Raw genomic sequence first — 26,168 nt, 5'->3', positions numbered from 1 at the left:
ATCCATCCATCCATCATCCATCCACCTATCCACCCACCCACCCTCCATCCATCCATCCATCCATCCACCCACCCAGCCAGCCACCTGTTCACTCATCCATTGACCTATCCATTCATCTTTCCTTCCATCTGTCTATGCATCCATCCATTAATAGGTTATAGATATGGGAGGAATTGGGGAATGAGCAAGCCTAGAATTGCAAGAGGGTAGTAGCTGGCAAGAGTCAGCCTTGAAAATGACAGGCAATGGTAAGAGATGAGGTGAAGGGACAAGACCTGAGGACAGGAATTAAGCACCTGATCCTGGGAACTTGGACAAGGAGGCCTGTCTGCTGGTGTAGGGTCAGAAGGGGCCACTGACAATAGCTAAACTTCATTTTACACTGTAGAAAGCAAACATTCAACAAGTCAGAGTACAGAAGAAAAACACCCGTCTGTCTGTCTGTCTGTCTGTTTGTCTCATCACTCTCTAGAAATTAAGTCTTGTTAACAAGGTAGTATCCAGTCTTGTGGAATGTGTCCTAAGGGCTTAAATATATTCTCAAAAGTGAGATTCTACCACAATTTTATTTTTTCTACTCAATATATATATATATATATATATCTCCTATATGTACTATAATTCTCATCCTTCATAATGTCTGTATTGCTTTCTATCCAATAGCTTCAATATATTATATTTAATAAGGATTTTTAGGGGGTACCTGCTATGTGTAAAGCACTAAGGGAAGGGGTAAGGGTGTGCTCAGAAGGGATGATAACATGATCTGTGACCCTCTAGGCACTCATAAGAGAGCAAGAAATGAAAATGCTTAAAATAACCAAATGTAGTATAACAACTTAAGTGCTCTCTCTCAGACTTATCTACAAAATGCTAGGACAATGTAGAACATTCTTTAAAAATAAAACGACCCCCCCTTTTTTCCCCAAATAAGCCACTGAGCTGAGTTTAGAGTCACAATTCATGCTGTGTTCTGCAGCTAAAGTATCAGAAGTCGAATCTGCAGGTTGATCTGTTTCCTTTTCTTTCTCTGCCCACATCTATGGAGGAGGAAGGTAGAGCTAAAGAAATGGAGCTGAGGGCCTTGGGCCAGGTTGTCAGGCTGGAAACAAAGGTTGCACTGTGGGGACAGGACTTTGCTTGAGCCTATATTTCGTAGACCCCACACCTTGGAGAACCGTGTAGAAAACATGGTGGCTCAGAACATACTATTCCTCCCATGTCACAGGAAAAAGGAAAGAGGAAGGGAAAGGAGAGGAGAGGGGCAAAGAGAAGGGGGAAGAGAAAGGAGGAGTGGAAAGAAAAAGAGGGGAAGATGAGAGGGAGGGGTGAGAAGAAAAAGGGAAGGCAAACAGAAAGGGAGGAGGGAAAGCAGGAGAAAGAGAAAGCCTCTGCGAGGAGGGGAAGGGCAGGGAAAGCAGGGAAGCTCAAACCCTACCTTCGCACCAAAGGCAGCTCCTGTCATGGATTGATGCGGCACTAGGTTTCATTTCAAAGTTGTCCTAATTTGTCACACAGAGGCCAATTATTGTGATACTATGAAAAGGTCCGGTAACAGCACTGAACTGTTTTCAGAAAAGAATTATAAAAATCTGAGTGATTTCAGCCTCACTTGCCTTCTGTAATACTTTCAATGCATGAGACTTCAGTTAAAAATCTCAGGAATGGCCTTCTTGTTAAGCTGTGACAAATGTACTTGCGCCTGGCCAGTCATTTGCCTATTGTGTCCCTACTCCCCTCTGAGATGGGGGGGCTCCACGGGGCTCACTGCACAAGGCACATGGGATGGCTGGATCTGCCCAGGGAGGATTTGGCAGCTCTGCCCAGGAAAAGAAGCTTGGGGTGGGGAACAGGGATTGTGCTAAAAATAGAAATGGTGAGTGGGAAGAGACATTCATCTTTGCTTGAAAGGAGTTGGGAATAGCAGAAAACATGTATGAATTGGGAGGGTAAAACACTCTGGAGGTACATGTAAGATGTTAGTGAACAGGATTAGCATTATTAAAAAGTTCTCAAAGTCCTGGATGCCTATCTTGTCGTACAATTTTTTTTTTTTTTTTTTTAGGTACCAGGGATTGCACTCCGCACCTTGCACTTGCCGGGCAGGCGCTGATGCCGCTGAGCTATCTCCCCTGCCCTTTTTCTACACTTGTGATGGCCCTTGTAGAAATCCTTCATCTTTATAGACTTATCGATATGTATAATGCAGTAAAGTTGGAGGAGTCTATCCCAACTGAAAAGCTTAGGACAATGTAACACTCAGTAATATTGTATAATACCCTCAGCTACAAATAAGAATTAGAGAAGTTCTTACAAGAATTTCTATTATAATGGAGCAGAAAAACTTAATTTTCTGTTTTCTTGTTAAATATGCATTTTAAAAACTGTGTTTAGAGTTTTCAAGTTACATTGGCAGCAGTCTCACGTGCAAAGGTTTGGCCCTTTTTTTGTTCTTGTTTTGCAGTATAAGAGTTAAAATCAGAGCTTTCACACTGAGCTATATTCCCAGCTTATTATTATTATTATTATTATTGTCATTATTATATTGAGACAAGGTCTCACCACCTTCTTCTTTATGTATTTAGTACAGGGTAGACAGGGTCTCACTACACAGATTGGACTCGTGATGATCCTGTTTTCAGCCTCCAATGCGCTGGGATTACAGGTGCACACCACCACACCCAGGCTCTATCGCTGTCTCAGCGGGCCCCAGGGATGGATTGAACCCCTGACCCCTGCATCTGCCTAAGCAGGTGCTTTAGTCTGCTGAGCTATCTGGCTGGCCCTAAGGACCCACTTAATTCATAAATTGCCCAGGTTGGGCTTGAACCTACTTCACTATTCCACAGTGCCCACCTGTAAAATCTCTTCCTAAAATTAGGCAGGAGGGTAGGGGTTTGGCTCAGTGGCATAGCACCTGCCTGGCAAGCATGAGGTCCTGAGTTCTACTCCTGGTACCTGCCCCCCCAAAAAATAATTAGACAGGTGGACATTCAGTTATGAAGAAATTCCACTGTATGGTGACATATCATTAAATGCTCCTTTGTAACCCACCATTCCTTTTGTAAACATTGGCACTCATTATGGGATTTATTTTTCTGAGACAGGATTTTACTATATACTGTAGTCCAGGCTGGTCTAGAACTTGCTACATGGCCCAGGCTGGGTTTGTAATCCTCTTGCCTTGGCTTCTCTAGTGCTGGGATTACAGCTGTGTACCACCAGGCCTGGCTCCCATTCCTGTTTTTCTGTTCTCTTTAATATCCCATCATTACTTCAGGCTATTGAGAAAAAGGAAAGCATTTCTAGGATAATTTAATGCTTTTGAATATACTTAAGTAGAACATATTTTAAAATCTGAAAATAGGCAAGCAAAATGTTCAACAGAATCACCTGGTGCAAAGCACAGGCCCGGGCTCCAGCAGGCACTGAGGCAGGTGTCGGGATTCGGGGGTCAGGGGGCCGAGGCCTCGGACCAGCCTCCAGCAGGAGGCCCTGGCAGCACAGGCCAGAACAGAATGGGCTCTCTCACGGATGCCAACCAAACCCATGGGTCAGTGCTCAAAAAAACCAGGAAAGACCATCTTACCTGACCCCCACAATGAGGAGGTCTCCTCTGTTTTAATCCTGTAAGGAAGGTAACTTTGAAATCATCTGCTTTTTGTCCTGTCCGGTTTCCTCAGCCCTTTTCTATCATAAAGCCAACTTTGCTTGGCTCCTGGGAACACTCACGCTGTTTTATAGCACGGGGTATTGCTCTCACCTGCAGATGCACATAAAACCAACTAAAAGCCTCAAAATACATTTGCTATTATTTTGTGTTTTGACACAGGAAAGAGAAGGAAGGTGGTTAACTGCTCCCTGGAGAATCGTCGTTCCCCTTTCCTCCCATTCTCTTTTCATGCCTCCTCCTCATCTGCTCAACCTTCCATGGTGTTTTATTTTTTAATTGCTCTTTCATTCTCCCAGTCCTAAGCCAGGCGAGGGAGCAGACAGCCAGACACAGACGCAGTCCTGACAGGAGAAAGTGTGGACGTCCAGAGAGGTGGCAGAGAGCGGCAGTGCCTCAGTGACGCTTTAAGCCCTTCAGAATAAAACCTGATTTGTCTCACTTATAATTTGAAACAGGGTAATTAAGGAGGTGGCTCTGCTATTAGTCCCTTTTTACTGGAAACTTAGAAAGTTCCTATCACTCTTCCAAGATCACTCAGAATGAATGACTCAAGTCACATTCAAACCAAGATCTGCTAACAATACTCTGGACTCTGAGACCCTACAGTTGCAGGTCAAAAGTTTTATATTTTAACACGTCTCTCTTTAACAGGGGAGGTTTGCTGCCAACTTATTCTGAGGGTTAAATACTGTTCATAGTAGGTGTCAGGCAGATGCCTACCATCCAGAGCCGCTCACATTTACGTGGCACCTGTTGGGTGCCAGAACCATCACGGGTCCTCTGTGAATGGACGTCAGTCCGCTCACAGACCCAACCTGTGGCCTTCACATTTTTACAAAGAGAGGCCCTGAAGATTCTTAGGAGAGACACATGCATGGAAAGGCCTCTGGTTGTCCACCGTCTCCAGGATGCTGGCCTTGCTGCTAAGACACTTGTCCCTCCAAGTGACATCTGGGCTGTAACAGACTCTCCCCATCACTATGCCTCTGCCAGTCTCATTGTTCTAGGACAAATGTTCTAGCGAATCCCTCAGGTGCCAGGCTTGTCCCTACAACCTTCAAATGATTTCTACAGATCAGATTTGAAGGCATGCCAACTGCAAAGAATTGTCTAAGACTTCCTACAGCCTTAAGCAGACATGGGTGCCCTGGCCTGTGGCTACCTTGCTAGGCTCCTCTTTGCCCGTTTTCTGGCTCCCTGTCACTCACCGTCCCTTCTGGTCTCTTTACCTTTACCCACTTGATTCCCACCACCAGGACTGTCCTCCCAGTGAACCCCACCTGGCTAATTCATCCTGCAAGATCCTTCCCAGATCCTCTGATCCTTGCTAACCTGTCACGGCCTCTTTAGCACAACCAAGGAATCCCAGGGCCACTGTCACACACAGTTATAGAATCTCTCCATAGCCCTTCTCTCCCACAACACCAGGCCAGCAGCGAGGAGGAGCTGTACTTTAGGTGTCCAGCCCTAGATGTTTGCAGATTGCATTCCTGGAACTGTGATGAATCTGTCACCAGGGGCCAAGCAGAACTGGGCAGGCTAGGGTTAAAGTAGGTCTCTCTCCCTCTCTTTTCTACTTAGGAGCTCTACAGAATTTTAACCTCACTCAACATTCCTCTGGCCTTCCCTCCTGCAGGGACAGCATTTATTTAACTATACCACCTCTTGTAGATGACAAAGGTCCCTAAACTATGCCCCTAGGATTTTTTAAAAAACCTCTCTCTCTACCCAGGAACTCCTTCCACTGCACAAGAAAAGAAAGGCTTCTCTAATCAAAAGTAGATTAACTCTCACCCTTCTCTGGGTGAATTTGCATTTGTAACACCATTGTTCAGACCATAAACAGGCTGTGGGGTGAGTGATTTATCCTGGCTTTGAGGAGATGAAGACAAAAGCAGCAGGCTGTGCAGGGGTTCTGCATTGAGTGTGGGCCAGCAGGCAGCCCCTCCTTACTCCGGCCCACTTAGCACTTTCTCAAAGGTTAATGGCGACCAGAAGCTCTGCTCTAAAACGGAAAGAGCCCTTGTAACATTCCTTGTTGATGCAGAAAGAAGGAACTTCTCTTTCCCAAAGAAAAAAATTTATAGTTTTGAAGGACTTGCTCTCTTGCCTCCACACACATGCACACGTAAACACACACACGTACAAATACATGCACTCCTGTACGCAGCATGGATTGTGGGATGCACAGCAATTTTGTCATTTGAGACAGCTGCTGTAGCCTCCCTCACCTGTTTGTGGCCTGCTGCCAGGGTGGGCTTCTCTACGCTAGTTTAATAAAACAAAGAATCTTAGCAGGACAAGAATTCAATCTGGGGCTGGAGAGACATACCTGCAACTTCTCACCACTCCTGTGTTACTTTATAGCATCTGCTCCCCTTACAGAAGAAGAAAGATTCTTGCTTTTTAGAAAATGTCACCTTGCTTTTGTTCAGGGATTCCTCCCTGCATAAGAACTCCCCCTCATGTTCAAAGCAAGTTACAATCCAACTCTGACATGGGCTACAAGGTGGCCCCATGCCAAGTGAAATAAACCAGACACGAAAGGATAATAAGGACTTGGTTCTACCGAGGGGCCTGGGATGAGTGGGTTTCCAGGAGAAGGATGGGGGCTGGGAGGAGGGAGAGGGAAGTTACTGTTTAAGGGGGCACAGTGTCTCCATGTGGAGTGTGGTGCTGGCTATGCAAAGGGATGACTGCACTGAATGCTAGTCAACTGTGGTTCCCAGTGCTAAGTTGTACGTTTTATCATAATTAAAAAAAAAAAAAAGACAAAAACTAACAAGTGAATTACAATTAAATTCTCATTTTGTTTATGTAGACCTGGGATTAGATGATCCATTTTAGAGGATTTAGCTAATAAATATTATGCAAAAAGTACGTAGTACTTCGGTCCACAAGAAAGGGCCCTAACTGGCTGGTGAGATTCAGCAGGGTGGCCCAGGTGCTTCTGACCCTTCTATGGATGCATGTTAATTAGTCTCTGAAGGAGAAGGTCTTCCCTCCCTGCTTGTTGCTGTCCCAATCTTGTCCTTATGGCCCCTCCATTTGCTGGAGGCTAAGGAACCACATAATTAAGCTTATTTTAAAAGCGGAGGGTAAATAGGCTCTCAGTGTGGGCTTGCGCTCTGGCTTGGGTGAAAACACAGGGTTGACTGTTGGGCGTTTGAAATATCTATTTTGGCTGCTCAAAGGACCTTCTTATTTCCCGGTTGCATTCTTGAGAGCTGAGGCTGGTGGGGATGCAATCGCCAGCCATCTGTAGACCCAGGCGTTCTGAATCAGTCCCATTGACAGGGGCAGAGGCTGAGGTCAGACTGGCTGTGTGTCCAGCTGACTGTCCACATGGAACCAGTGTCCAGACCGGAGCTCGGCCCACTAAATCAGTGCCAGTGTTCTGTTCTGTTTTGTTTTCTCAAAGGTCTTGGAATCCAAATTAGGGGTATTCTACCAGTGAGCTACATCCCCAGCCCTTTCTTAAGCTTTCTGAGACAGGGTCTGGCTAATTCACTAAGCTGAGGCAAACCTGCAATCCTCCTGCCTCAGCCTCCTGGGAAGCTGGAATCACAGGTGTGTGAGGCCGTACCCTGTCAAATCAATTACAGTTTGATTTGGCTCAAATCAAAGTTTTGAACAAAATAATTCATTCTATTTTTGCATCTTTTTCATATATAAGAAATGAATCCCAAATATTTTCTGAAATAACACCTCAATATAGATTCAGAGGCATGACATTATGCTTCACAAGTTAACAGAAATCATGGACTTGTCCAAATAATACCAACTGCACTCAGGGTAGAGCAGCCACGGGGCAGGGGTGGAGAAGGTCCCCAGGTGAGGCCTAATAGCAGCCTTTGCTTTAGAAGGATCCCTAGGTTCCCCTGCTCCTTCTAACCAGATTTCTCAAGTGATAGCTTTTAATTGCTCAAATAATGGCCCCTTTGAACCTGTTTATGAGCTCACTCTCCTAGATAGAAATCTAGTTGATGACCAGTTAATGGTGTGTTTCTCAGAAGGGATCATTAAGATGTTTTATTAATTCCCATTTTTGAAGTTCAGATTTTCTCCTACTGGACTTTCTTACCCAAAGTATACTTTGAACACCCTAAATAATTTTGAATATAAGTAAGTTCACGTATTTCCTCATCACATGCTGGGCTTTATTCTGTTTCACAGAGGTTCTGACTCTTGGGAAGCAGCTCTTCCTTCAGAGCAGGAGTTGGCAAAACAGGTTCCCTGAGTATCGGCCCGAGCATTAGTGCCCACACACGGCCAAACCCAGAAAGAGATGGTTGTGCAGGAGGGTGAGAGGTGACAGGTCACCCTCAGAACTTACCTATACTAGACCTAGGGGGAAAGGGCTAGTTCTGGATTGCTATTAGACTCACCCAATAAGTCACTAATGAAGTTATCCTGATCATTCCTGTTTTTTACTGCCTTGTATTCTGATTTTATCTGAGCTATGTGGTCACTAGATGTAGATGAAATAACAAGTTGTCCCTCTGATATAGCCGCTTACCCAATTTTATCTTTGTCCATGGCTGATATACAGCAAGTGGGCAAAAAAGTAATATGGTTCTATAAAATTGCATTCATACATTTTCATGAAGACCTACTTCAATGAGTACACGAGAGGCACTTAATAAAATGCTTCCAGTTTTTCCAGTTGTTATGCTAAGTGGAATGGGTAGAAGGCAGGATTAGGGTACATCCTGGCCTGGCCAATATGTAGCTGTAGAGGTTGGGGCTTCTGTAGTGCAATTCTAGCTGCTGAGGGTTCAAAGTGATTTACATCTGTGCTAAATGTGTTCCATGCATTAACTAACTGAAATCCATACAATGTCCCAGGACAGCAATGGCAAACATTTTAGAGCTGTTGATGACAGTGGGGCCAGGGAGATGGCTTAGTAGAATAAGCGCTTCCCTGGCAAGTGCAAGGGCCTGAGTTCAATATCCAGTTCTGCAAAAAAAAAAAAAAAAAAGGGTGAAAGCAAACAAATTTGCTTCTGCATGAGAGTCATAGGTTTGTCACTACTGTCCTAGGAGGTTCTCAATATCTCATTTTGTTTAAGATGAAGACATCACAGGCAACAGATGTTAAGAAACTGTTCAAGATCCAAGGACAATGGAGAACTAGTATTTGCCCACAACTGGAGAAATCACTGGGATCTCCATTTCCTCAAGTGTAAAAATAATAGCAAATAATTGCTGCAAATATTAGCTCAATAATTATTCAACAAATATTTATTGGTAGTCTGTTCAGTGTCAGATGTAGTACTGGGTGCTAGGAATTTAAAACCCATACAAAGTATGAACCATTATATAAAACTCCAATTGCCCTTTTAAAAATCTAGTCATTTAGGCTTAACTGAGTTATTTCCAGTTCTAAAATCTGGAGTGAGTCTACTAAATCCAAAAGGCCAAGCAATTATAAGCCATTCAAGTATGTATCAACAGATGAATGGATAAACCAAATGTAGCATGCACACCCAATGGGACGTTAGCCTATAAGAAAAAGGACATTTGGCATCATGGATGATCCCTGAAGATGCTATGCTGCAGGAAATAAGCCGGTCACAGGAGGACAGACACTGGGTGATTCCATGTAGAGGTGTCTAGCACAGCCATGCGCACAGCCATAAAAAGCAGAGCAGAGGTGTCCTGCGAGTGCAGGCAGTGGAGCGGAGAGTTACGGTTTCAGGGCCAGAGCTGTGGTTTGCGAGATAGATGTAAAGAGATAGATATAAAGAGATTTGCAGGTAGATGTAGTGATTGTTGGGTAACTGTGAATGGACTTCATGCTCCTGAATTGCACACCTAACGACATCAAAATGGTCTGAGTTGTGTATATTTTACCATTTAAAAAATGACGTTTAAAAATTCCATGCAAAATGCAGAAGCAGAATAATGTCATTTCCTTTAAGTAGCAAAACAACTTCAGTAGTAAGAAGAAAAATTGAAAACTTAAGTGATCACAAAACAGTGAAATACTAAATCACATAGTTGATAGCACCAGCAGCAGAAGCTGCTTCTTCCTTCCCGCTTGTGTGGACGCTCACTGTCTTAGGTTTGTCCCAAGGCCTGGGTAAATCCTTTTCCCATGCAAGTACCACTCTTTCTTTGGAAAACATTTATAGCCATGGGAAAGTTCTCCCTACTCTAGGGTGGTTTGTTTAGAACATAATTTCTTGAATTCTATAATTTTCTACCCACTCAGTATAATTGAATATCCAAGGTGGCACACACTCAAAAAGCAGTATGATTCTAACCCACGGGAAAGGACCTGTTTTAGCAAATCTTCATAGAATTTCGCCTACAGGCAGTCTTTGAAATATATTAACAGCTCTTCAGCAGACCAGTAATAACAGCTACTCAATCACCTGAGCTAACTGAAGTTCATGAAACGCCTTTTCATCGTCCAAGTGTTGCCTTAACAGCAGCCTAATAGGCTAGCAAGGGATGTTTCAGTTGCAGACATTAGAAATGCACACAGTGTGCACCCCCAGTTACGTCTGTGAAAAGATCAGCTTCTATCAGTATCCTACTTTGTCCCATATGCTCTGTCTTTTCCTTTAAGATGCTGTCAACTCTGGATCAGCAAGTGTAGGTAGAAAAATATTATTCTAATTTTAACATCATAAACAGAGATATCAGGTGCAATAAAAATGGTGAATATTTATATTTTAAAAATGTATTACACTAGAAGACACTGTTGTCAGTCTTCTTCAAAATACTCCCCCTAGCTTCAAACACACCGGAAGTCTTTGCCAGTGTCATGTGGATGCAGCTGCTTGATGACCTAAGATAATTAGAAAGGATCACCTTTCACAGTCATTGTGACTCAAGGGAGGAGCCAGAAGCTACATGGAGCCAGGCCCAGTGGGAAAGGCCAGTGAGAATGCAGTGTGGTGTTTTTACAGGTGCGCCTTTCCCTTGGGCCGCACTCAGCAGCAGCACTTGGAGTATTTTTGATCATACCTTGTAGAGACACTCATGAAAGAGGATTTCTCGAATGGTTTCAGAAAGTGGAAGAACAAGGGCATAAATGTGCTTGAAGAAAGTGGGAGAACTGTGAAGGACATCAATGGCAATGTCTTTTTTACTTTAATTAAATTTTTAAAAATTTAAATACTGTACATGTTGGTCATCTCTTGTACTTTTTTTTTTTTTTTTTTCTCTACTAAGACTTTCATAGGCACCCAAAAGCTCCTACAACTATTTCTACAAGCAACTTTGCTGGTTTTCAGAAATAAGTTAACTCTCACACTACTAAGAGAGTCTGAAATTTCTATAAGCCAATTTTTTCTTATAAGGTAGAAATGAAAAGTACATTAAGTTAGGTTTTTTTCATCTGAACTTAATTTGAGTATGTGAATTTTGCCTTTGCTAGTAGGATTTCACCCGTGAGAGACTCCGGTCAAATGCAGAACTGCATCCAGCCCAGAAAGCAGCACAGGAGCACTAAGGATAGCACACACATCTGGACCATGCACCAGCTACTTCGGTCCCCCAGTGCGTTTGGGCCGCACCCACTGACATGAGTGTCACAGTTCCCCTGTGACAGCAGGAGGCCTCCTCCACCCTCACAAGTGGCAACACTGAGTGCCTCCCCTCACCAGCTCTTCTCTTTCCTCTTAGCCTACATTTGCATTTTCTTCTCTGTCCTTTCTTTATGATTCTTATTTCTCATTCTTTCTCTCCCACTTCTTTCTGTTTTCAGACACAGAGCGGTGGTTGTGAGAACCTGGTGGCTTCTATAGGTGACTTCAGATCGTCTTCAAGGTGAAGCATCATAGGTGCTGTGGCATGCCAGCAATCTCAGGCCTGGGGTTTCGTCATGGGTCCGGATGCAGTTTATGAGTGCTCTGCTCAGGATCCTGTTTTCCCAGAGGCCTGATTTCCCCTGAGAGGTTTCTCAGAGGGAGTGAGCACACACGTCATGTTACAGCAGATGCAACTGTAGGCACTCCGAAAGTCAGCGCTTTCCCTTTTATCACCTGTATCCCTTCTCTCTCACTCTCCCTGCCTCAGGTTTAATGTCTGACACAGGAGTCAAGAGTCAAGACAAAGCCTGTCTAAAATCTGGTCTCAGCTCACACATTCTATCAGCCAGCAAGACCAGGGAAGAGGCCCTTCCAAGCCCAATTCAGGACCTCCCACTCTGATCCCAACAATTTTTCCCAGCCTTGAGTTACAAGAAGCAAGTCAAGATTGTCAGGAAATCAGCAGCGACCTTTCCACTGCCTGAGACTTACTATTTCTCAGGAAGACAATGAAGAAAATCATTGCATCCATAATTACTCCACCATTTGGTGATCATTCAGCGATGGCCACCAAGTTCTTGGTAATCTGAAAGCCATAGCCTGGGAAAGATCAACAACGTCAGTGGACTATTTCATTAATGATAAATTTATTTCTTAAAATAGCATCTAAGAAGATGCAAGTTGACTTCAGTTTCTTAGAGAAATGTATCTGCATGCCATTAGTTGACTTGGAGGACACCAGGCTTCACCATGCACTAAACAATTTGCTTTTTCATTGCTCACTTTTTCATATGCCCAGACTTCTCATTTTAGTTTCACAGAATGGCTCCTATTCTGAGTTTAAAAGAAAGATAGCTCAATAAAAAGGAAGATGCTCTATTTTCTTATCAGTTTTATCAGTGTGGCAAGAACCTTGCAGCTTCCCAGCAAAGCGGTATTAAGCATCTGATGCTGGTAGAGGTGGTCCATTTCCTTCCACTCACGTGTTTCCAGAATTTAACCAAGATAAACACAATCTCCACACTGATCTGGGCTATTCCTGGCAGCCCTCTGTCTTGCCTAAAATACTAACTGCGGTGTTAAATAATCCCAAAGAACCTACCTCAGATCAAATGGATAGGAGCGAGTAGAAAATAAAAGGGAGGCGGTAATGCAAAATGATGGGACAAAGGTGAGGGAAAAGGTGGTGATGGAGACATTCAAGAATTGGTGGAGGGACAGTAAGAGGCACATTCTGGTTTGAATGTGCTTCAAGTACTAAATGATGACATTATTTAAGATGTTTTTTTTGGATCTACAAACTGTGGTACAGGGCTTCAGGGTAAAGCTTGAGGGGATTTGACTGACCTTGTCAAATATAAAAGTTACATTTCTTGTTATATAGGTGTTGCTTTATATTGGACTTACCATCCAGCAGAAAAGTATAAAAATGAGGTATAAAAAGTAAAGGCATATTAATATGCTGAGCTGTAAAAGGCTCAAGTCAACAACTTCTGACATTGCCAGTCCTATGGACAACCCACTACTATTATGGACTACTGGATTATATAGGATTATTTTGCTGAATTCACGTACCTACAATATTTAAATGGCAATGGAATACACATCTTTGACAAAACTAAACAAAAATGATGATATAAATGAAGGAGTATTTTGTATCTGTATATACAAAATCATTAGGATAGATATACAGCTACTTTCTCTTAATTCAATAAGAAGAAAGATTTGTACTAATAGTGTTTGGACAGGATATCATGTCTGTGTCTTGTACTATGAATAACCACTATGTAGACAACAATATGCAATGTACTAATTATTGAAACTGTCCTGCTAATCAGTTTTGAAACTGTCTCATTGCTATTTGTTTCTCAATAAAATTAATAAAAAAATTAAAAAAATAAAATGCTTTTTAAAATATGAGTAACTACAACCTTGGCAAGTAAGCGCTATTGAAATCAATCTTCTCTCTCAGCCCCTCCTTCTCTCCCTGCCTCCCTTCCCTACTCATAATTTTTAATTTTTCAACAAATAATACACTGCATATATTCTTCTTAGTGGTTAATTGCTGTACAAGATGCGGACTTGTGATCCTATTTACAAACACCATTAGAACAAATCATTCTATTCATTAACAGAATGTAACTATATATCTATCCCAACCACTTTGAATACACAGATACAAAATGGACATTCATCTTTATACCCCATTTTTTCTAAGTTCCGTTATTGAATATTATAGGTGTGTAAACTCAGCAAAATATTCTAAAAGAGTCCAGTAGCCCATAATAGCATTGGGTCTTCTGTTTAACTGGCAATGTCAGAAATTATTGACCTGAGTCCCCCACAGCTCAACTTAACAGCATGGCTTTATTTCTTATAATTTCGTCTTCATACTTTTCTGCTGGATGGTTAAGACCAAGGTAAAGCAGGACCTATGCAACAAGAGTTGACTACTCATGACTTCTGTTTTGCTTTTGCACGGCAATGGTGGGGGGTACAATGGTGTAGGTTTTAGAGTAAGAACAACTCAGTTGTATATAAAGCATGCATGGTGGGGATGGCTAGTTGTTCACAAAAGTGTTTTCTACCATCTTCAGGTGCGCGGCTACATCTCCTGGTCTCTCCTAGATTTGGTGTGGTGGTGGGAAAGATTCCCATCAGTGGTTTGCAGAAAGCCTGTGTGTCATTTGCATGTTTGGTCATAAGCCTCCCCCATGCAGCCGCCACATCTTTTTGCTCTTCAGCAATGAGACAATCAAGATCTCAGTCACTCTGGAAACCACATGCTGAAGGTAGCAGCTCCTTTTCAGCGTGGGTCCCAGGATGATTGCATGGAGGAGTGCTGGCCCCATCTACCTGAGCACTCATAAAGGACTGTTTTAAGGGAAGAGAGGGACTTCTGTTGATTAAGCCACTCAATGCTGGAGAGTTTGTCACTGCAGCTTAGCCTACCTTCATTAATATACTATGCAGTCAAAATCTTCAGAGTAGTGCTTTTCAACCTGGGTATCTATGTCATTTCTGATTGTCACAAGTGGGGATGATGATGGCTCTATTACTACTTGCTGGGTGGGGTCCAGGCTTGCCATCAAACATCTTACAATGCACATGACTATTCCCCACGACCCAGAGCTACCTGGTCCCAAAACACCCGACCTTCTATTAGCACCTAAGAGATTTGTGAGACAATGTAGATTAATGGTAAAGGAGCTGGCTTTGGAGAGAGACTGAGGTTCCAGTTTCAGCTTTCCCCCTAACCTTCCAGGAGATCTTGGACAAGTTAGCTACCTTCTGTGCCTTTAATAGTCTAAAACAGAAACTATAATATGCCCACATCACTAGGGTTATTAGCGTCTGATATATAGTAAATATTCCAATAGTAGTGGCTGTTGATGTTACATTTTAGTAGTTTGTTACTGAGGCCCATGTCTGAGAAGCACTACTCTACAGAATGTTTGCAGCTGCTGGCTTCTATTAGGGTAACAGAATTGCTGTAAAAGGTAAGGTATCCTACAACATTCCCCGCATATCACGCGCACAGGAGAATCTGACCAATAAGGGCATTTTATATGATTTTTGAAGTGTTGACTCAAGTTCTGGTTCTGAGGCCTGCAGAAAATACCCTAGGCTGGCCATTAGGCATAGTCCACGTGAACCCCTGTGAAGAGTCAACTGCTCCTTTAGCTTAGCAACTCCACAAACTCCAACTTGCCATTGTTACCAAACGCTGCCCACCTGGTACTGTTTTCTTTGGTCATTAGCGATCAATCAGAAGGTATTTACGAAATGCTCAAAATGGGAAAACCTGTTAGGAATGGAAAGAAGTGAAAAACCAGACCCCTGGCTTGCTCCCACAGTAGATGGGAGTGGCTAGAAGAGAGGAATGCTGAAAGTCGCTTGGCAGTTTGCACTTTCTGAGTTTGTGCTATGGTTTTTGAGTGGTGTGTGTGTGTGTGTGTGTGTGTGTGTGTGTGTGTGAGAGAGAGAGAGAGAGAGAGAGAGAGAGAGAGAGAGAGAGAGAGAGAAGGGGTCATGATCATAACAACAATAACAGCACTGAACAGAGGTATAAAATGAATGGTGAGTGTGAGATTCTAGGTGCAGTGATTAGATGAGATGCACTATTTAAAGAACAACTTATACACAACAAAGACTGTAACAAGTTTGCTTCTCAGTTATCATAGATCTTAAATGATAAGAAATATTTAAGACAGTTCCAGTTAAGACTTTAAGACAGTTTCAGTTCACTTGTTATCACAGTCCTTACACACCTATGAGGATAAAATAAAGAGACGCAGCCACATAAAAATACTCAAATGCCACGTAAAAGAAAAATAGTCATGTCAAGCACAGTGGACTATGTTCTTTATTAAGTCCACCCACATAACAAGCCTTCATTAAAAATATACTCTGCCAAGTCTTACACTCTAACATGGAGCACAGTTTTCCCCTCAGCGTTAAAAAACCTGTAGTCTAAATGAACTTCGTAAAAAGGGTCAGCCTAGCGAGTGCTATTGAAACTGGAGGGAGGGTACCGAGTGAACGTATCTGCAAGAAAAGCCCGTGACAGTCTCTCTGACCCACAGCCTCTCCTGGGTACAGACCTCTTCTTCTCTGCTCAGGGCACCAGGACCTCTTGGGAAAGCAACCCCACCTTTGGCTATGGGACAAGTGGCCCAGACATACACATGCACACACACGGATGCACGCGTGTGCACACACACACACACACACACACACACCCAACCCTTTCTACATCAAACAGTTCTGTCTCCCACAGGACCCCTGGGAAGAGAACATGGAGGGACGGGCCCCAGGACAAAGGCTGTCTCAGATCTGTTGTGTCCTGGCTTCAGACGCCACACCAGGCCCTGTGCTGAGCCTCAGACAGGGCTCGCTGTGAAGCTGCTGCACAACTGCTCAGGCCGGGGGTGGGCTTCCTTCCTCCACTGGGCGCAAGTTCTGGAGAAGTCCTGCCAAGCTAGGTGTCCTTCCAACTAACTGGAGCCACTGGTACCCAGAACAACCTCGTCTAAACAAGTGAAGAGCCTTTCATGTGTTCCGAGTCTCCACATGGCAGAAAGGACTGTTCTCTCTTCCACCTGCCCTGACACCTTTCACACAATCACCCAAAAAAGAATCCCCACAATCTCACACCACGAAGGCTGGCAGGTGGAGGTCCCCGTTCAAGTCTCACTCAGCAACTGCTTTTGAATAATGCTGAAAGCTTGCAGTCCCGACAGGCTGAAGCTTTGGCTATTTATATTTTGGACATCCAGGCTGTAATACTTCTTAGCTTTCACAACCCTTTCTGGATAAAGGTGTTTGCAAAGGATTTTAGGTCTCTGACACAGGATAGAAAGAAAATAACATTTTATACTTTTTATTTTACTCACTTTTTCCACTAAATACACTTACCTTCACTATCCCAAAAGGCTATTTTATTTAGTGTTTCAGAGTTCAAAGATGCCATTTTATAGTGGGACTATAACTTCCAATTATATAGCATTATGTAACATTAGGAACTATTTAAAAACTGTACTGAAAGGGTGAAACGGGCCATGAACTCTATCTGAGGCCCAATCTTAGGAGGCTCTCAAAGGCTCTTTTACAGATCATTTAGAAAGATTAAAGAAACCCACTCTGCCAGGGAAGTCCTTGCTCAGTCAATCGCAGGTCCCATTAAACATGAAAGAGACCCTTATTTTCTACTTTCCAACGATAGAGTTCCATCTTGCCACGAACTGTAGCTTTGGACATTTTGCTTTTAACTTGCTTTCACCTTTATCGCCTCATTTTATCTGTGACCGTTCCTAAGAGCCACATGTAGAGATGGGAATAACGGCTTCATTGTTCCTTCGGGCACGGGTGACAGTCAAGATCTTACTTCTTGTTCTTTTTCTCAAATGTCAAGTGCACAAAATCAATACTGAGGATATTGGCCCAGGGAGCGGAGAGGGGAACAGATTAGCCAGGGCAGGTGGGATGAGGATCCAGAGATAAGAGCCTGGGAGGAATGCAAGGAATGAAGGGCCGTGGAAATAAGAACAGCGGCATTTGTTGGTTAAATTTCCAGCAAGCATTCACTTTGAGTCCCTGAGTGGCAAGGGAATGAAAGATGTGTATATTTTGGATTCCTTTAATACAGGTATGTCTCTCCATATGGGGCAGAAGTCATGCAACTTCCTTTGCATAACAACACTTGGGAATCCTACTGTACAGCTAAAGTGAGAAGATCTCTTCTCAGAAAAAAAGCTACTCTGATATTTGCGGCCGTGTCTAATCATTGTTCATGTTCGTGTCATCTAAATCAGTGTCCTTTCACAAGAGTGGCACTGCTTAAAATCCCTAGAAATGAATCCTAAACCTGATCTGTGAAGATTTTGTATCTATATGGCATTTAAATAAAAGGTACCACTTCTGGGGGAAAATAATTAAATTGTGAATGATTTTTTAAAAACTTATGTATTTGGTATAGGGTCTTACTACACAGCTTGGACTCATAGTGATCCTGTTTTCAGCCTCCCCAGCACTGGGATTATAGGCGTGCATCACCATGCCTGGTCTCGGTGGCTGGCTCAGTGTGCCCAGGGGCAGGGCTGGCATGTGGTGCTGGGGATCGAACCTGGTCCCTGTGCTTGCCTAAGCAGGTGCTTAGTCTGCTGAGCTATCTTGCCCACCTGGGAATGACTACTGATCACCACTAATCAAATGAGAATCAAGAAAGCAGAATGTAGAGTCAGAAACTGCTTCCACATAAAACAAATAAGACTTTCAATTGTTTCCCAACATGAATAGAAATAAGTTTCACTTAGAATAAGCCAACTAAGGAAAATCTGTCTTTAGGTATGATGAGAAATGATGAGAGCAGATTGTTCACAAGAAGCCCCTTTCCAATTTTAAATCCTTTATTTGAGCCAGGTACAATGCCATGTGCCTGTAATCTTAGCTCTACAGTAGGCCAAGGCAGGAGGATTGCAGGTTTGAGTTCAGACTGGGTAACTTTTAGAGACTGTCTCAAAAAAAGGGGGGTGGGGACTGTGAGGGTCTGGGGATGTAGCTCAGCATTAGATAGCCACTAATGTTTGATCCTTAGTACTGCAGAAAAGAAAGAAAAAGAAAAAAATTCATTAAAAAAATAGAGGATTTTAGAGAAGTCAGCTCCCAAATTATAAAAACGAGTTAGTAATTGATAGAGGAAAAGAAGACTTTAAAGGAACAGATTAAACATGCCCATATAAAGCAATCTTTGTTGGGTAGACTTCGCACCAGGTGGGAAAAGAACTGGTGAATCTTCCTAAAGGAAAAAGCCCTATCTCCTCATTTATTAATTTTTTTATGATGCAAATATTCAGCATCTTTTCTTCTAGCATGATAGACACAGTACTACCTAGTTGGATTCTGAGGTTCTCTAGGTGGAGGTGGTGAGAGACTGGGGCAGCCCAGTGAACTGGGCCACAGCAGCAGCCGTGTCCTCATCATGGGCGTCCCCTCACATTCCAGTCTCTTTCCCAGGAGCTGTCTCCTCACACCATCCTCCATCTCTGCCTCCCTATTTATGTTCCAACCCAGATTTTCAGTGAGTGTATTAAAAACAATCCAATTTCATTCAAAATCATGTCAGAATTACTCATTAAAACCTTCTGCTAATTAAAATTCTGTTGTTAGTGAGTTGGCTAATCTGACTGTTTTGGGAAAGGCTATAGGAGACAGTAGAGATCACCCTCAACCAGCAGATCCAGAAGGGGTTGGTGGTGATTTCATGTCCTATTTATCACCCACCTGCCATGTGCTAGGACATCATATGAAATTTCACATGAACCCAATTCTAAGAACTCTATGCAGGTACTATTTGCTAGTCCTACACTACAGGTGATAAAACATTTCACAAGTTTGTAGTCTGAAAGAGAGGTCATCAAACTACGCCACTGGGTGACATGGGACCCCAAAAGAACTGCTGGGACTCGAAGGCCCATGCATTCCCCTGTGGTGACCATAGCTGCTCGTGTGCGGCCACTGCATACTTGAGCATTAGGGACCAGGACCGTGGGGCCCAGCAGGTCTAAGCTCTACTGCCTGCCCTCAAGCGGAAACCTCACCAACTCCTTGTGCGAAGCAAGGTTAACTCAGAGACATAGAAAAATATAGTTAGACGATTTCAAGTAAAACTTATTCTGAAACCTTTTCAGGAAAACAATTATCTTTATTGGTTTTCTTTCAATTGTATCTTTTTGTTTTGGTGGAACTGGGGATTGAACTCAGGCCCTTGCGCAGGAAGCACTTATTCTACTGAGCTATTTCCCTGACCCCTTCAATTGTATCTTATTTTATTTCTTCTTATTCAAGATCTACTAACCAGCTGCAGAAGAAAAGAGTCTTCATGTTATGACATTTGGGTAACTAAAGGTCTCTCTCTTAGTAAGGTGGGTTTTGATTTGATGGAAGAAGTACTAAGAAAGTAAGAGGGGAGGGGAACATAAACTAAAGCCAGCTTTACTAACCATAAGTTTCTTGAGAGGTTATAAAATGCTTGGCTGTTTCACAGGTATTTCTTTTTAAGGACAGATGACATCATTGTTGAACATTTAAAAAAATTGGCCTGCTCTAGTCTACATTTGGTGCCACATATTGTTTTGGTTGACTTTTCTATTTTTATTGGGAAATTATGTCATCACTATTTTTAGGAGACAGTGTCTGGTTCTGTCATTTGTGGAACTCCACGCACGATCATTAGGATTTTTTCCCCTAAATCTCTCACAGTGTATGTATTTGGCTTATCAGTAAGTATTCTGAAACACATTTTAGAATAAAAAGCCTAAAATACGCAATAGATGTCAACAAATGATATCCTACTAGATAGTAAAATGAGTATAGCTTTGTCATATACAAATTTGCCCTTGAAATAGTAATTTTATAACTAAATCCTCAAAGAGTTAATATCTGAGTTCCATTGGTCATTCTTTATCCTCAAAAACCTGCCTATGAATCAAAGTCAAATTAATAACAGAATTTCCAGAGCATGTGACCTCTAGTACATGAGATGAGCTAAAGTCACATGGAATAATTTATGCAAGGAATGCATAATTATAATAATCACAGAAAACTTTTATGTAAAAGCATTTGCTTTAAAAGTGAAAGAAAGAAAATATCCAAGACAAGACAGAACTGGAGGGGTCTCTTCCACCCATCACTTCCTTCCCCCACAGGCCAACCAGTACAGGGACTGTCACAAGAGATGGGCTCTGGGCTCTGATGTGCATGAGAATCACCTGGAAGTCCCCGATGAGCCTACTGCTCAGGCCATAGCGCAGCCCACTGACCCAGCTGTCAGCAGTTTTGGCAACTCCCAGAGGTAAATGGGGCTTAAGGTAAGAACAGCTAGTGGGTTCGATCAATTACACCTGCCACTTCCCCAGTCCCCACGAGGCCGGAAGCCCTATGCCATCCTTGCCTGCTCCAGCACCTGTAGGTCACTGAGATCTCTGTTGTAGGGTTTATTAATACAAGATACTGTACATGTGAAATATCATCATTCTTATTTGTGACACATGATCAACTTATGAGTGCATATATTGTATGGATGTGAACCCAGTGAGTACAGGCCTATGGTCTCTCTTGTGATCTGTTTCTACATTCACACCTCGGCTGTTTAGGAAGCAACACACACGCATCCACAACCACAAAGACCTTGGCGTTGCTCCAGGTTTTACAAGCCTTTTTCTCCTTCCTATCAAACTTGGAGAAGTGAAATTGGCCTTACCTCCACGATGCTTTTTAAATCCTGCACATAAGTCCTTTCAGTCTCCAGAATTTCCTGCACAACTCTATCCACATAGAGGAGCTTGGGACTGGTAGCTGAGTCTGCAGTTACGTTGGGCACCCCATTGGCTTCTGTGCCCCACGGAGCCCTGGGCTGCCCCTCGCTGCTGTGGTCCATGTTCTGCGGCCCCACAGGGCTGTCTCTCTGCAGCTTGCTGCTGGAAAACGGCCGGGCTGGAACCAGCTCCAGTTTTATGGCCCCTGCTTCCTTGTCCTGGTGAAACAGGCCCAGGTGGCTGTTGGAAACCAAGGTCATCCTGCTCCCAAAGGAACCGTGGCTGTCCCGGGAAGAGGCAGAAGATGAGGTGGAGCCAAAGCTGACAGGTCGGTCACTGTCAGAGAGCTCCATGGTCTTGGGTTCTGGCGATCCAGGACGTTGGGCTGCCGTTTTGAAGTCAGGAATCTTGGTTACAGCTGACGGCACTTCAAGATGCGTCCGCTGCCCATCTACATGTGTTGCAGGAAATAAAAAGAAAAAGATTAGCAAGGTAAGCAATGAGTCTATCAAACTGAAGATTGAAAGGTCAGATCTCAACCTGGATGCATATAATTAATCACAAAATGTCGGCAAAATGGTGGTACAGAAGGAAAGGGAGAGATGTAAAATGAGCTTGGAGGCTTTAGCCATGAACTTGTTAGAAATGCAGAGGCTCAGGCTGTGCCCTTGACCTTCTGACCTTGAACCACATCTTCCTGCCATCCCAGTATGATGCCTACATATTAAGGATTCAGAAGCCCAACATCTAAAGTCTCCAGTGTCACCACCTGGAATAACTCACATATGCAGATTAGAGCAGATTTACTCAATTAGAGACTTAGTGGTCAGGACATGAGGAATCTATAACAAGCACCACAAGTGGTTCTTATGTACTTAAAAAGGAACCTATGTGATTCCTGTGGAATTCTGAGAACACTGCTCCAGATTTAAAATCTCCCTCAACAGTTACATGGAATTTTAAGCAAGGTTCCTGGAAACACTGCCATGTTCCTTAATCACGCTATATTTTCATACATAAAAGGCAAAAAAGGAAGTGTCACACAATGAAAAGTTCCTAACACTAGGCAAGGAAACAAATATTCATATCTCATTTAAAAGCTTTTCTTTTATCTTTTTTTTTTTTTTTGGTAGAGCCAGGGATTGAACTCATGCCCTTATGCTTGCTAGGCAATCACTTATTCTACTGAGCCATCTCCCCGGCCCCTTTAAAAGCCTTTCTAATGGAAGTGTTTCTCTAAATCTCTCCTTGAGAACCGACCCACCATTAGCTGGCACATGTGGAATCACACTATTTGAGAATTTGATAACAACATCTCACAAGTAAAGCCATCAAATGACAATAAATATAGAAACTAAATTAGAAAATTAGAAGAAATAGGTTGTTAATGTTTCTGAGAGGGCATAAGGAGACAGTATCCACCAGGGACAGTAAAAATGACTTTCAAAAGGTATCCATAGCACTTAGTATCCATAGCACTTAAAAATGAACCTGGGTCCAAAGAGACCATGCATGAAAATTAAATTTACACAAGCTATTTTGATGAAACACTCAAAGTTCCAGTCTTCTTCATTTGTAAGGCAGGATCACTACCGCCCCCACCCCCAGAATGATATTTTAGGTTCACAGAAATAATATGGGGCTGGTGATGTAGCTCAGTGGTAGAGTGCCTTCCTGGTATAGGTGAAGTCTTGGGTTCCATCCCCAGCACTTCCAAAAAAAGGGAAGGAACAATATGCCTGAGATAACAAATGTGGTTAATGATGAAATGGGCTTCATACTGGCAGGTTACCTTACTAACAATGTCCATTTTCATGTTTTTTTTCTTCTTTTGGAAAATGAAAGACTGAAACATGCTTGAAAGGTTATAATATGAGAAATACAGTAATAAGAACATAGATTAGTGATCAGTTTTCAGTAGAAATGTGAATATGTTTGACTATAATAAAGATTAGACACCTGCTACCAGTATTTTTATTTATTCATTTTTTTAAAATCTTTTTTATTTATTTATGCATTTGGTACAGGGTCTCACTATGCAGCTTGGGCCATCATGATCCTCCTTGGTGATCCTCTTGTCTCAGCCTGCCCTGTGCTAGGATTATAGGTATGCATCACCACACCAGGTTTTGGTGGCCAGCACAACGTGCCTGGGGTTCTAGGACTGGCAGGGCATGTGGTACTAGGGATTGAACCTTAGTCCTAGTGCTTGCCAGGCAGGCACTCAGACTGCTGAGCTATCTCCCCAGCCCACAGTACTCTTAGAATACAAAGAATCCATCGAGTCAATATTGTTGAGATTCTATTCATGGTAAATATTAAAATTATGAATAGCCAATAAAAGGGCTCATTCTGGGTCAAGAAGAAGGAACTGTAAAAAGTATGTAGGAAATGAGTGATTCCTCCACATAACCACTACCACATGGTTTGAGCTTGATGCAAACATTGAATGCATTTGCAATATTCCTTGTTTGCTCTATAACAACTTTATGGCCTATGAAACATGCGTTGGTTAGTAGTTAAAATGCATTTGACCTAAAAAGCTTGATCCAATTTGAATGTGGAAAAAAAAATATCCAAGAAGTAGCCATGTCTTCAGCTCTGCTGGCAGCAGGGGGCACTTGCCCACTTTTGGGACCGGGGTTAAGAAAGGCTTGGTATTTGAAGATAGAAACAGATGGAAGCAGGCTTTCTGGCCCCAGCATCCACCCTAACTGAGCTTGAGGTTGATTTCACTGTGGAGAATGGAAAGAATATGAGGATTCTTTAAGGTCTCAAGGGTCCAATGAGGCTATGTGTGACATTGAACATAGGCTAGATATTTTCAGTCCAAAAGGCCAAGACATCTGGAAGAGTCTAGATCAAACAGCATGCCTCCATAGATCTGGATTCGCTGGTCTCCAGGGCAAGCTCTGATTTCCTCACTAGGCAAGACTCAGTTTTCTCTCTGGTGTAGAAAACTGTCCTTAGGGCCAGCGAGATAGCTCAGGGCACTAAGTGCTTACTTAGGCAAGCACAGGGGGCAGGGTTAGATCTATGGCACCGCATGCTGTGCCGGCCCCACCCCTGGGCTTGCTGAGCTGACAATGGAGTCTGGGCATGGTGGCGCATGCCTGTAATCCCAGTGCTGGGGAGGCAGAAATCAGGAGGATCACTGAGTCTGAGCTGCGTAATGAGACCGTGCACCCCCCCCCCACAAAACTGTCCTTAACAGGTTATATAACTCTCACCACTATATTCATCATCAGGACTAGTGACCAGGAACACAATAGAGAGACTCATTTCTTTCTTATCATTTCTTTACTTACGTTCACTTCAAGTTAGACAGCTAATTGAGGGTCAGAGAGATGAGATTAAAAAAGGAATAAAAAACAATTTTAGGGTAATTTCTGTCTGGCTGATAGAGATGACAACATCGTGAAAACATAAGAGACTTAGGCACACAGGAGACTGCTTCATTGGCAAATCTCAAATAGCAACATGAAAGGTTCCAGGATCAGGCCCTGTACTTAAACCCACAGGGACCAGCTCGTCCTTCCAGTTGCCAGTTAGATACTTTATAAAATGAAATAGTGCAGATATTTGGTATCTGTGGTATTTAGCTAACCTCACTGCCCCAAACAAAACACTCTTCAAAATTACCAACGGGAGAAGTGAGACATTAAAGTCCAGTCATATAATTTCATGTAATATGACACTACTTTTACTAATGGACAATTCTTATGTTGACTCATTGCTTAGAAGATAATTATAGTTTTCCCATAGAAGGAAATGCACCTCACAAAAACTGTCTAGTCTTCTTCTCACCTTTCTCAAAATAATTTAAGTTTTCCAACCTGTCCAGACTGTTCTTTCTAATACTACTCGTCAGTTATTAATATTTATCTCTGGAGTTGTGCTGCTCAGTGAAATAGCCACTGATCTCACAGGACTCCTGAAATTGGTGGTGTAGCCAGTATGCACTGAGACATGCTGTAAGTGTAAAACATGCACTGGATTTCAATGACTTAGTGTGCAATGAAAGTCACATAACATGTCATTGATCATCTTTTGGGATAGTGGATTAAATAAAATACTTATTAATAGGGCTGGGGAGATAGCTCAGCAGTCTAAGCGCCTGCCTGGCAAGTGCAAGGACATGAGTTTGATCCCTGGTACCACATACAGTGCATACTGGTGCTTTGGTTTGCTTTGGAGACAGGGTGTCACTAAGTATTCCAGGCTGACCTTGGACTCTTTGTGTAGCCCAGGCTGGCCTCAAATGCCCAGAGATCATCTCACCTCCATCTCCTAAGCCACTATGCCCAATAATACAGATGTTATTATGATTGAGGAAACATAGATTTGGGAGATAATTACAGTGTGGTAGATGTTGGGGGCAATTTATGTTTCATGATAAATTAGAAGACTACAGAATAATGAAGTTTTTTCTTCTGCCTTGACTGAGAGATTAACATTTGTATAATTTGCTTTTTTTCTTCTTATAACTTTCCTTTCCTTCTAAATCCAAGAAAAGTCAATACTCTAGCAATTTCTGGGAACTAATGGTATATCTTTTGACCCTGAGTACCCTAACGTAAGCTGGTGCACTGCCTGTCCTCACTTGGGGGTCAGGGGCATGGTCAGTGTGACCCTTGCACAGTTTAGGAGGTGGAGTGGAAAGATCTGCACAGGGTCTTGGAAGCCTGAGTCTTCAAATGACAAGGGCCACGTGCTCTGACATCTCCTGCTTGTGCCATTCTCAATAACATGAAAAAATGCCTGGGCAGCTCCCATGGAGAAACACAGATGGGCTTTGCATGTTACCTTGTGATAAATCTCTCTGTCTCTGTCTCTGTCTCTGTCCCTGTCCCTCCCTCCCTCTCCCTCCTCCTTGTTCTTCTTCTTCCTCTCTCTCTCTCTCTCTCTCTCTCTCTC

The 26,168-nt window shown here is 42.9% G+C and overlaps 1 protein-coding gene across 5 annotated transcripts in view; it reads right to left on the bottom strand.

Moving 5' to 3' along the window:
• The window catches only part of Plekhg1 (pleckstrin homology and RhoGEF domain containing G1), a 227,751-nt gene that overhangs the window by 61,086 nt on the left and 140,497 nt on the right, over positions 1-26,168 (bottom strand). For all 5 annotated transcript variants that reach the window (XM_023706250.1, XM_023706251.1, XM_023706253.1 and 2 more), the window contains one exon: positions 21,197-21,702. In XM_023706250.1, the coding sequence (XP_023562018.1) occupies positions 21,197-21,604 (408 nt within the window). In that variant the 5' untranslated portion in view covers positions 21,605-21,702. The remainder of the gene's footprint in view (positions 1-21,196; positions 21,703-26,168) is intronic.

The sequence above is a fragment of the Octodon degus genome, unplaced genomic scaffold, assembly GCF_000260255.1.
Source record: "Octodon degus isolate 3935 unplaced genomic scaffold, OctDeg1.0 scaffold00246, whole genome shotgun sequence".
Taxonomy (NCBI): Eukaryota; Metazoa; Chordata; class Mammalia; order Rodentia; family Octodontidae; genus Octodon; species Octodon degus.
This window is presented reverse-complemented; position numbering and strand designations above follow the sequence as displayed.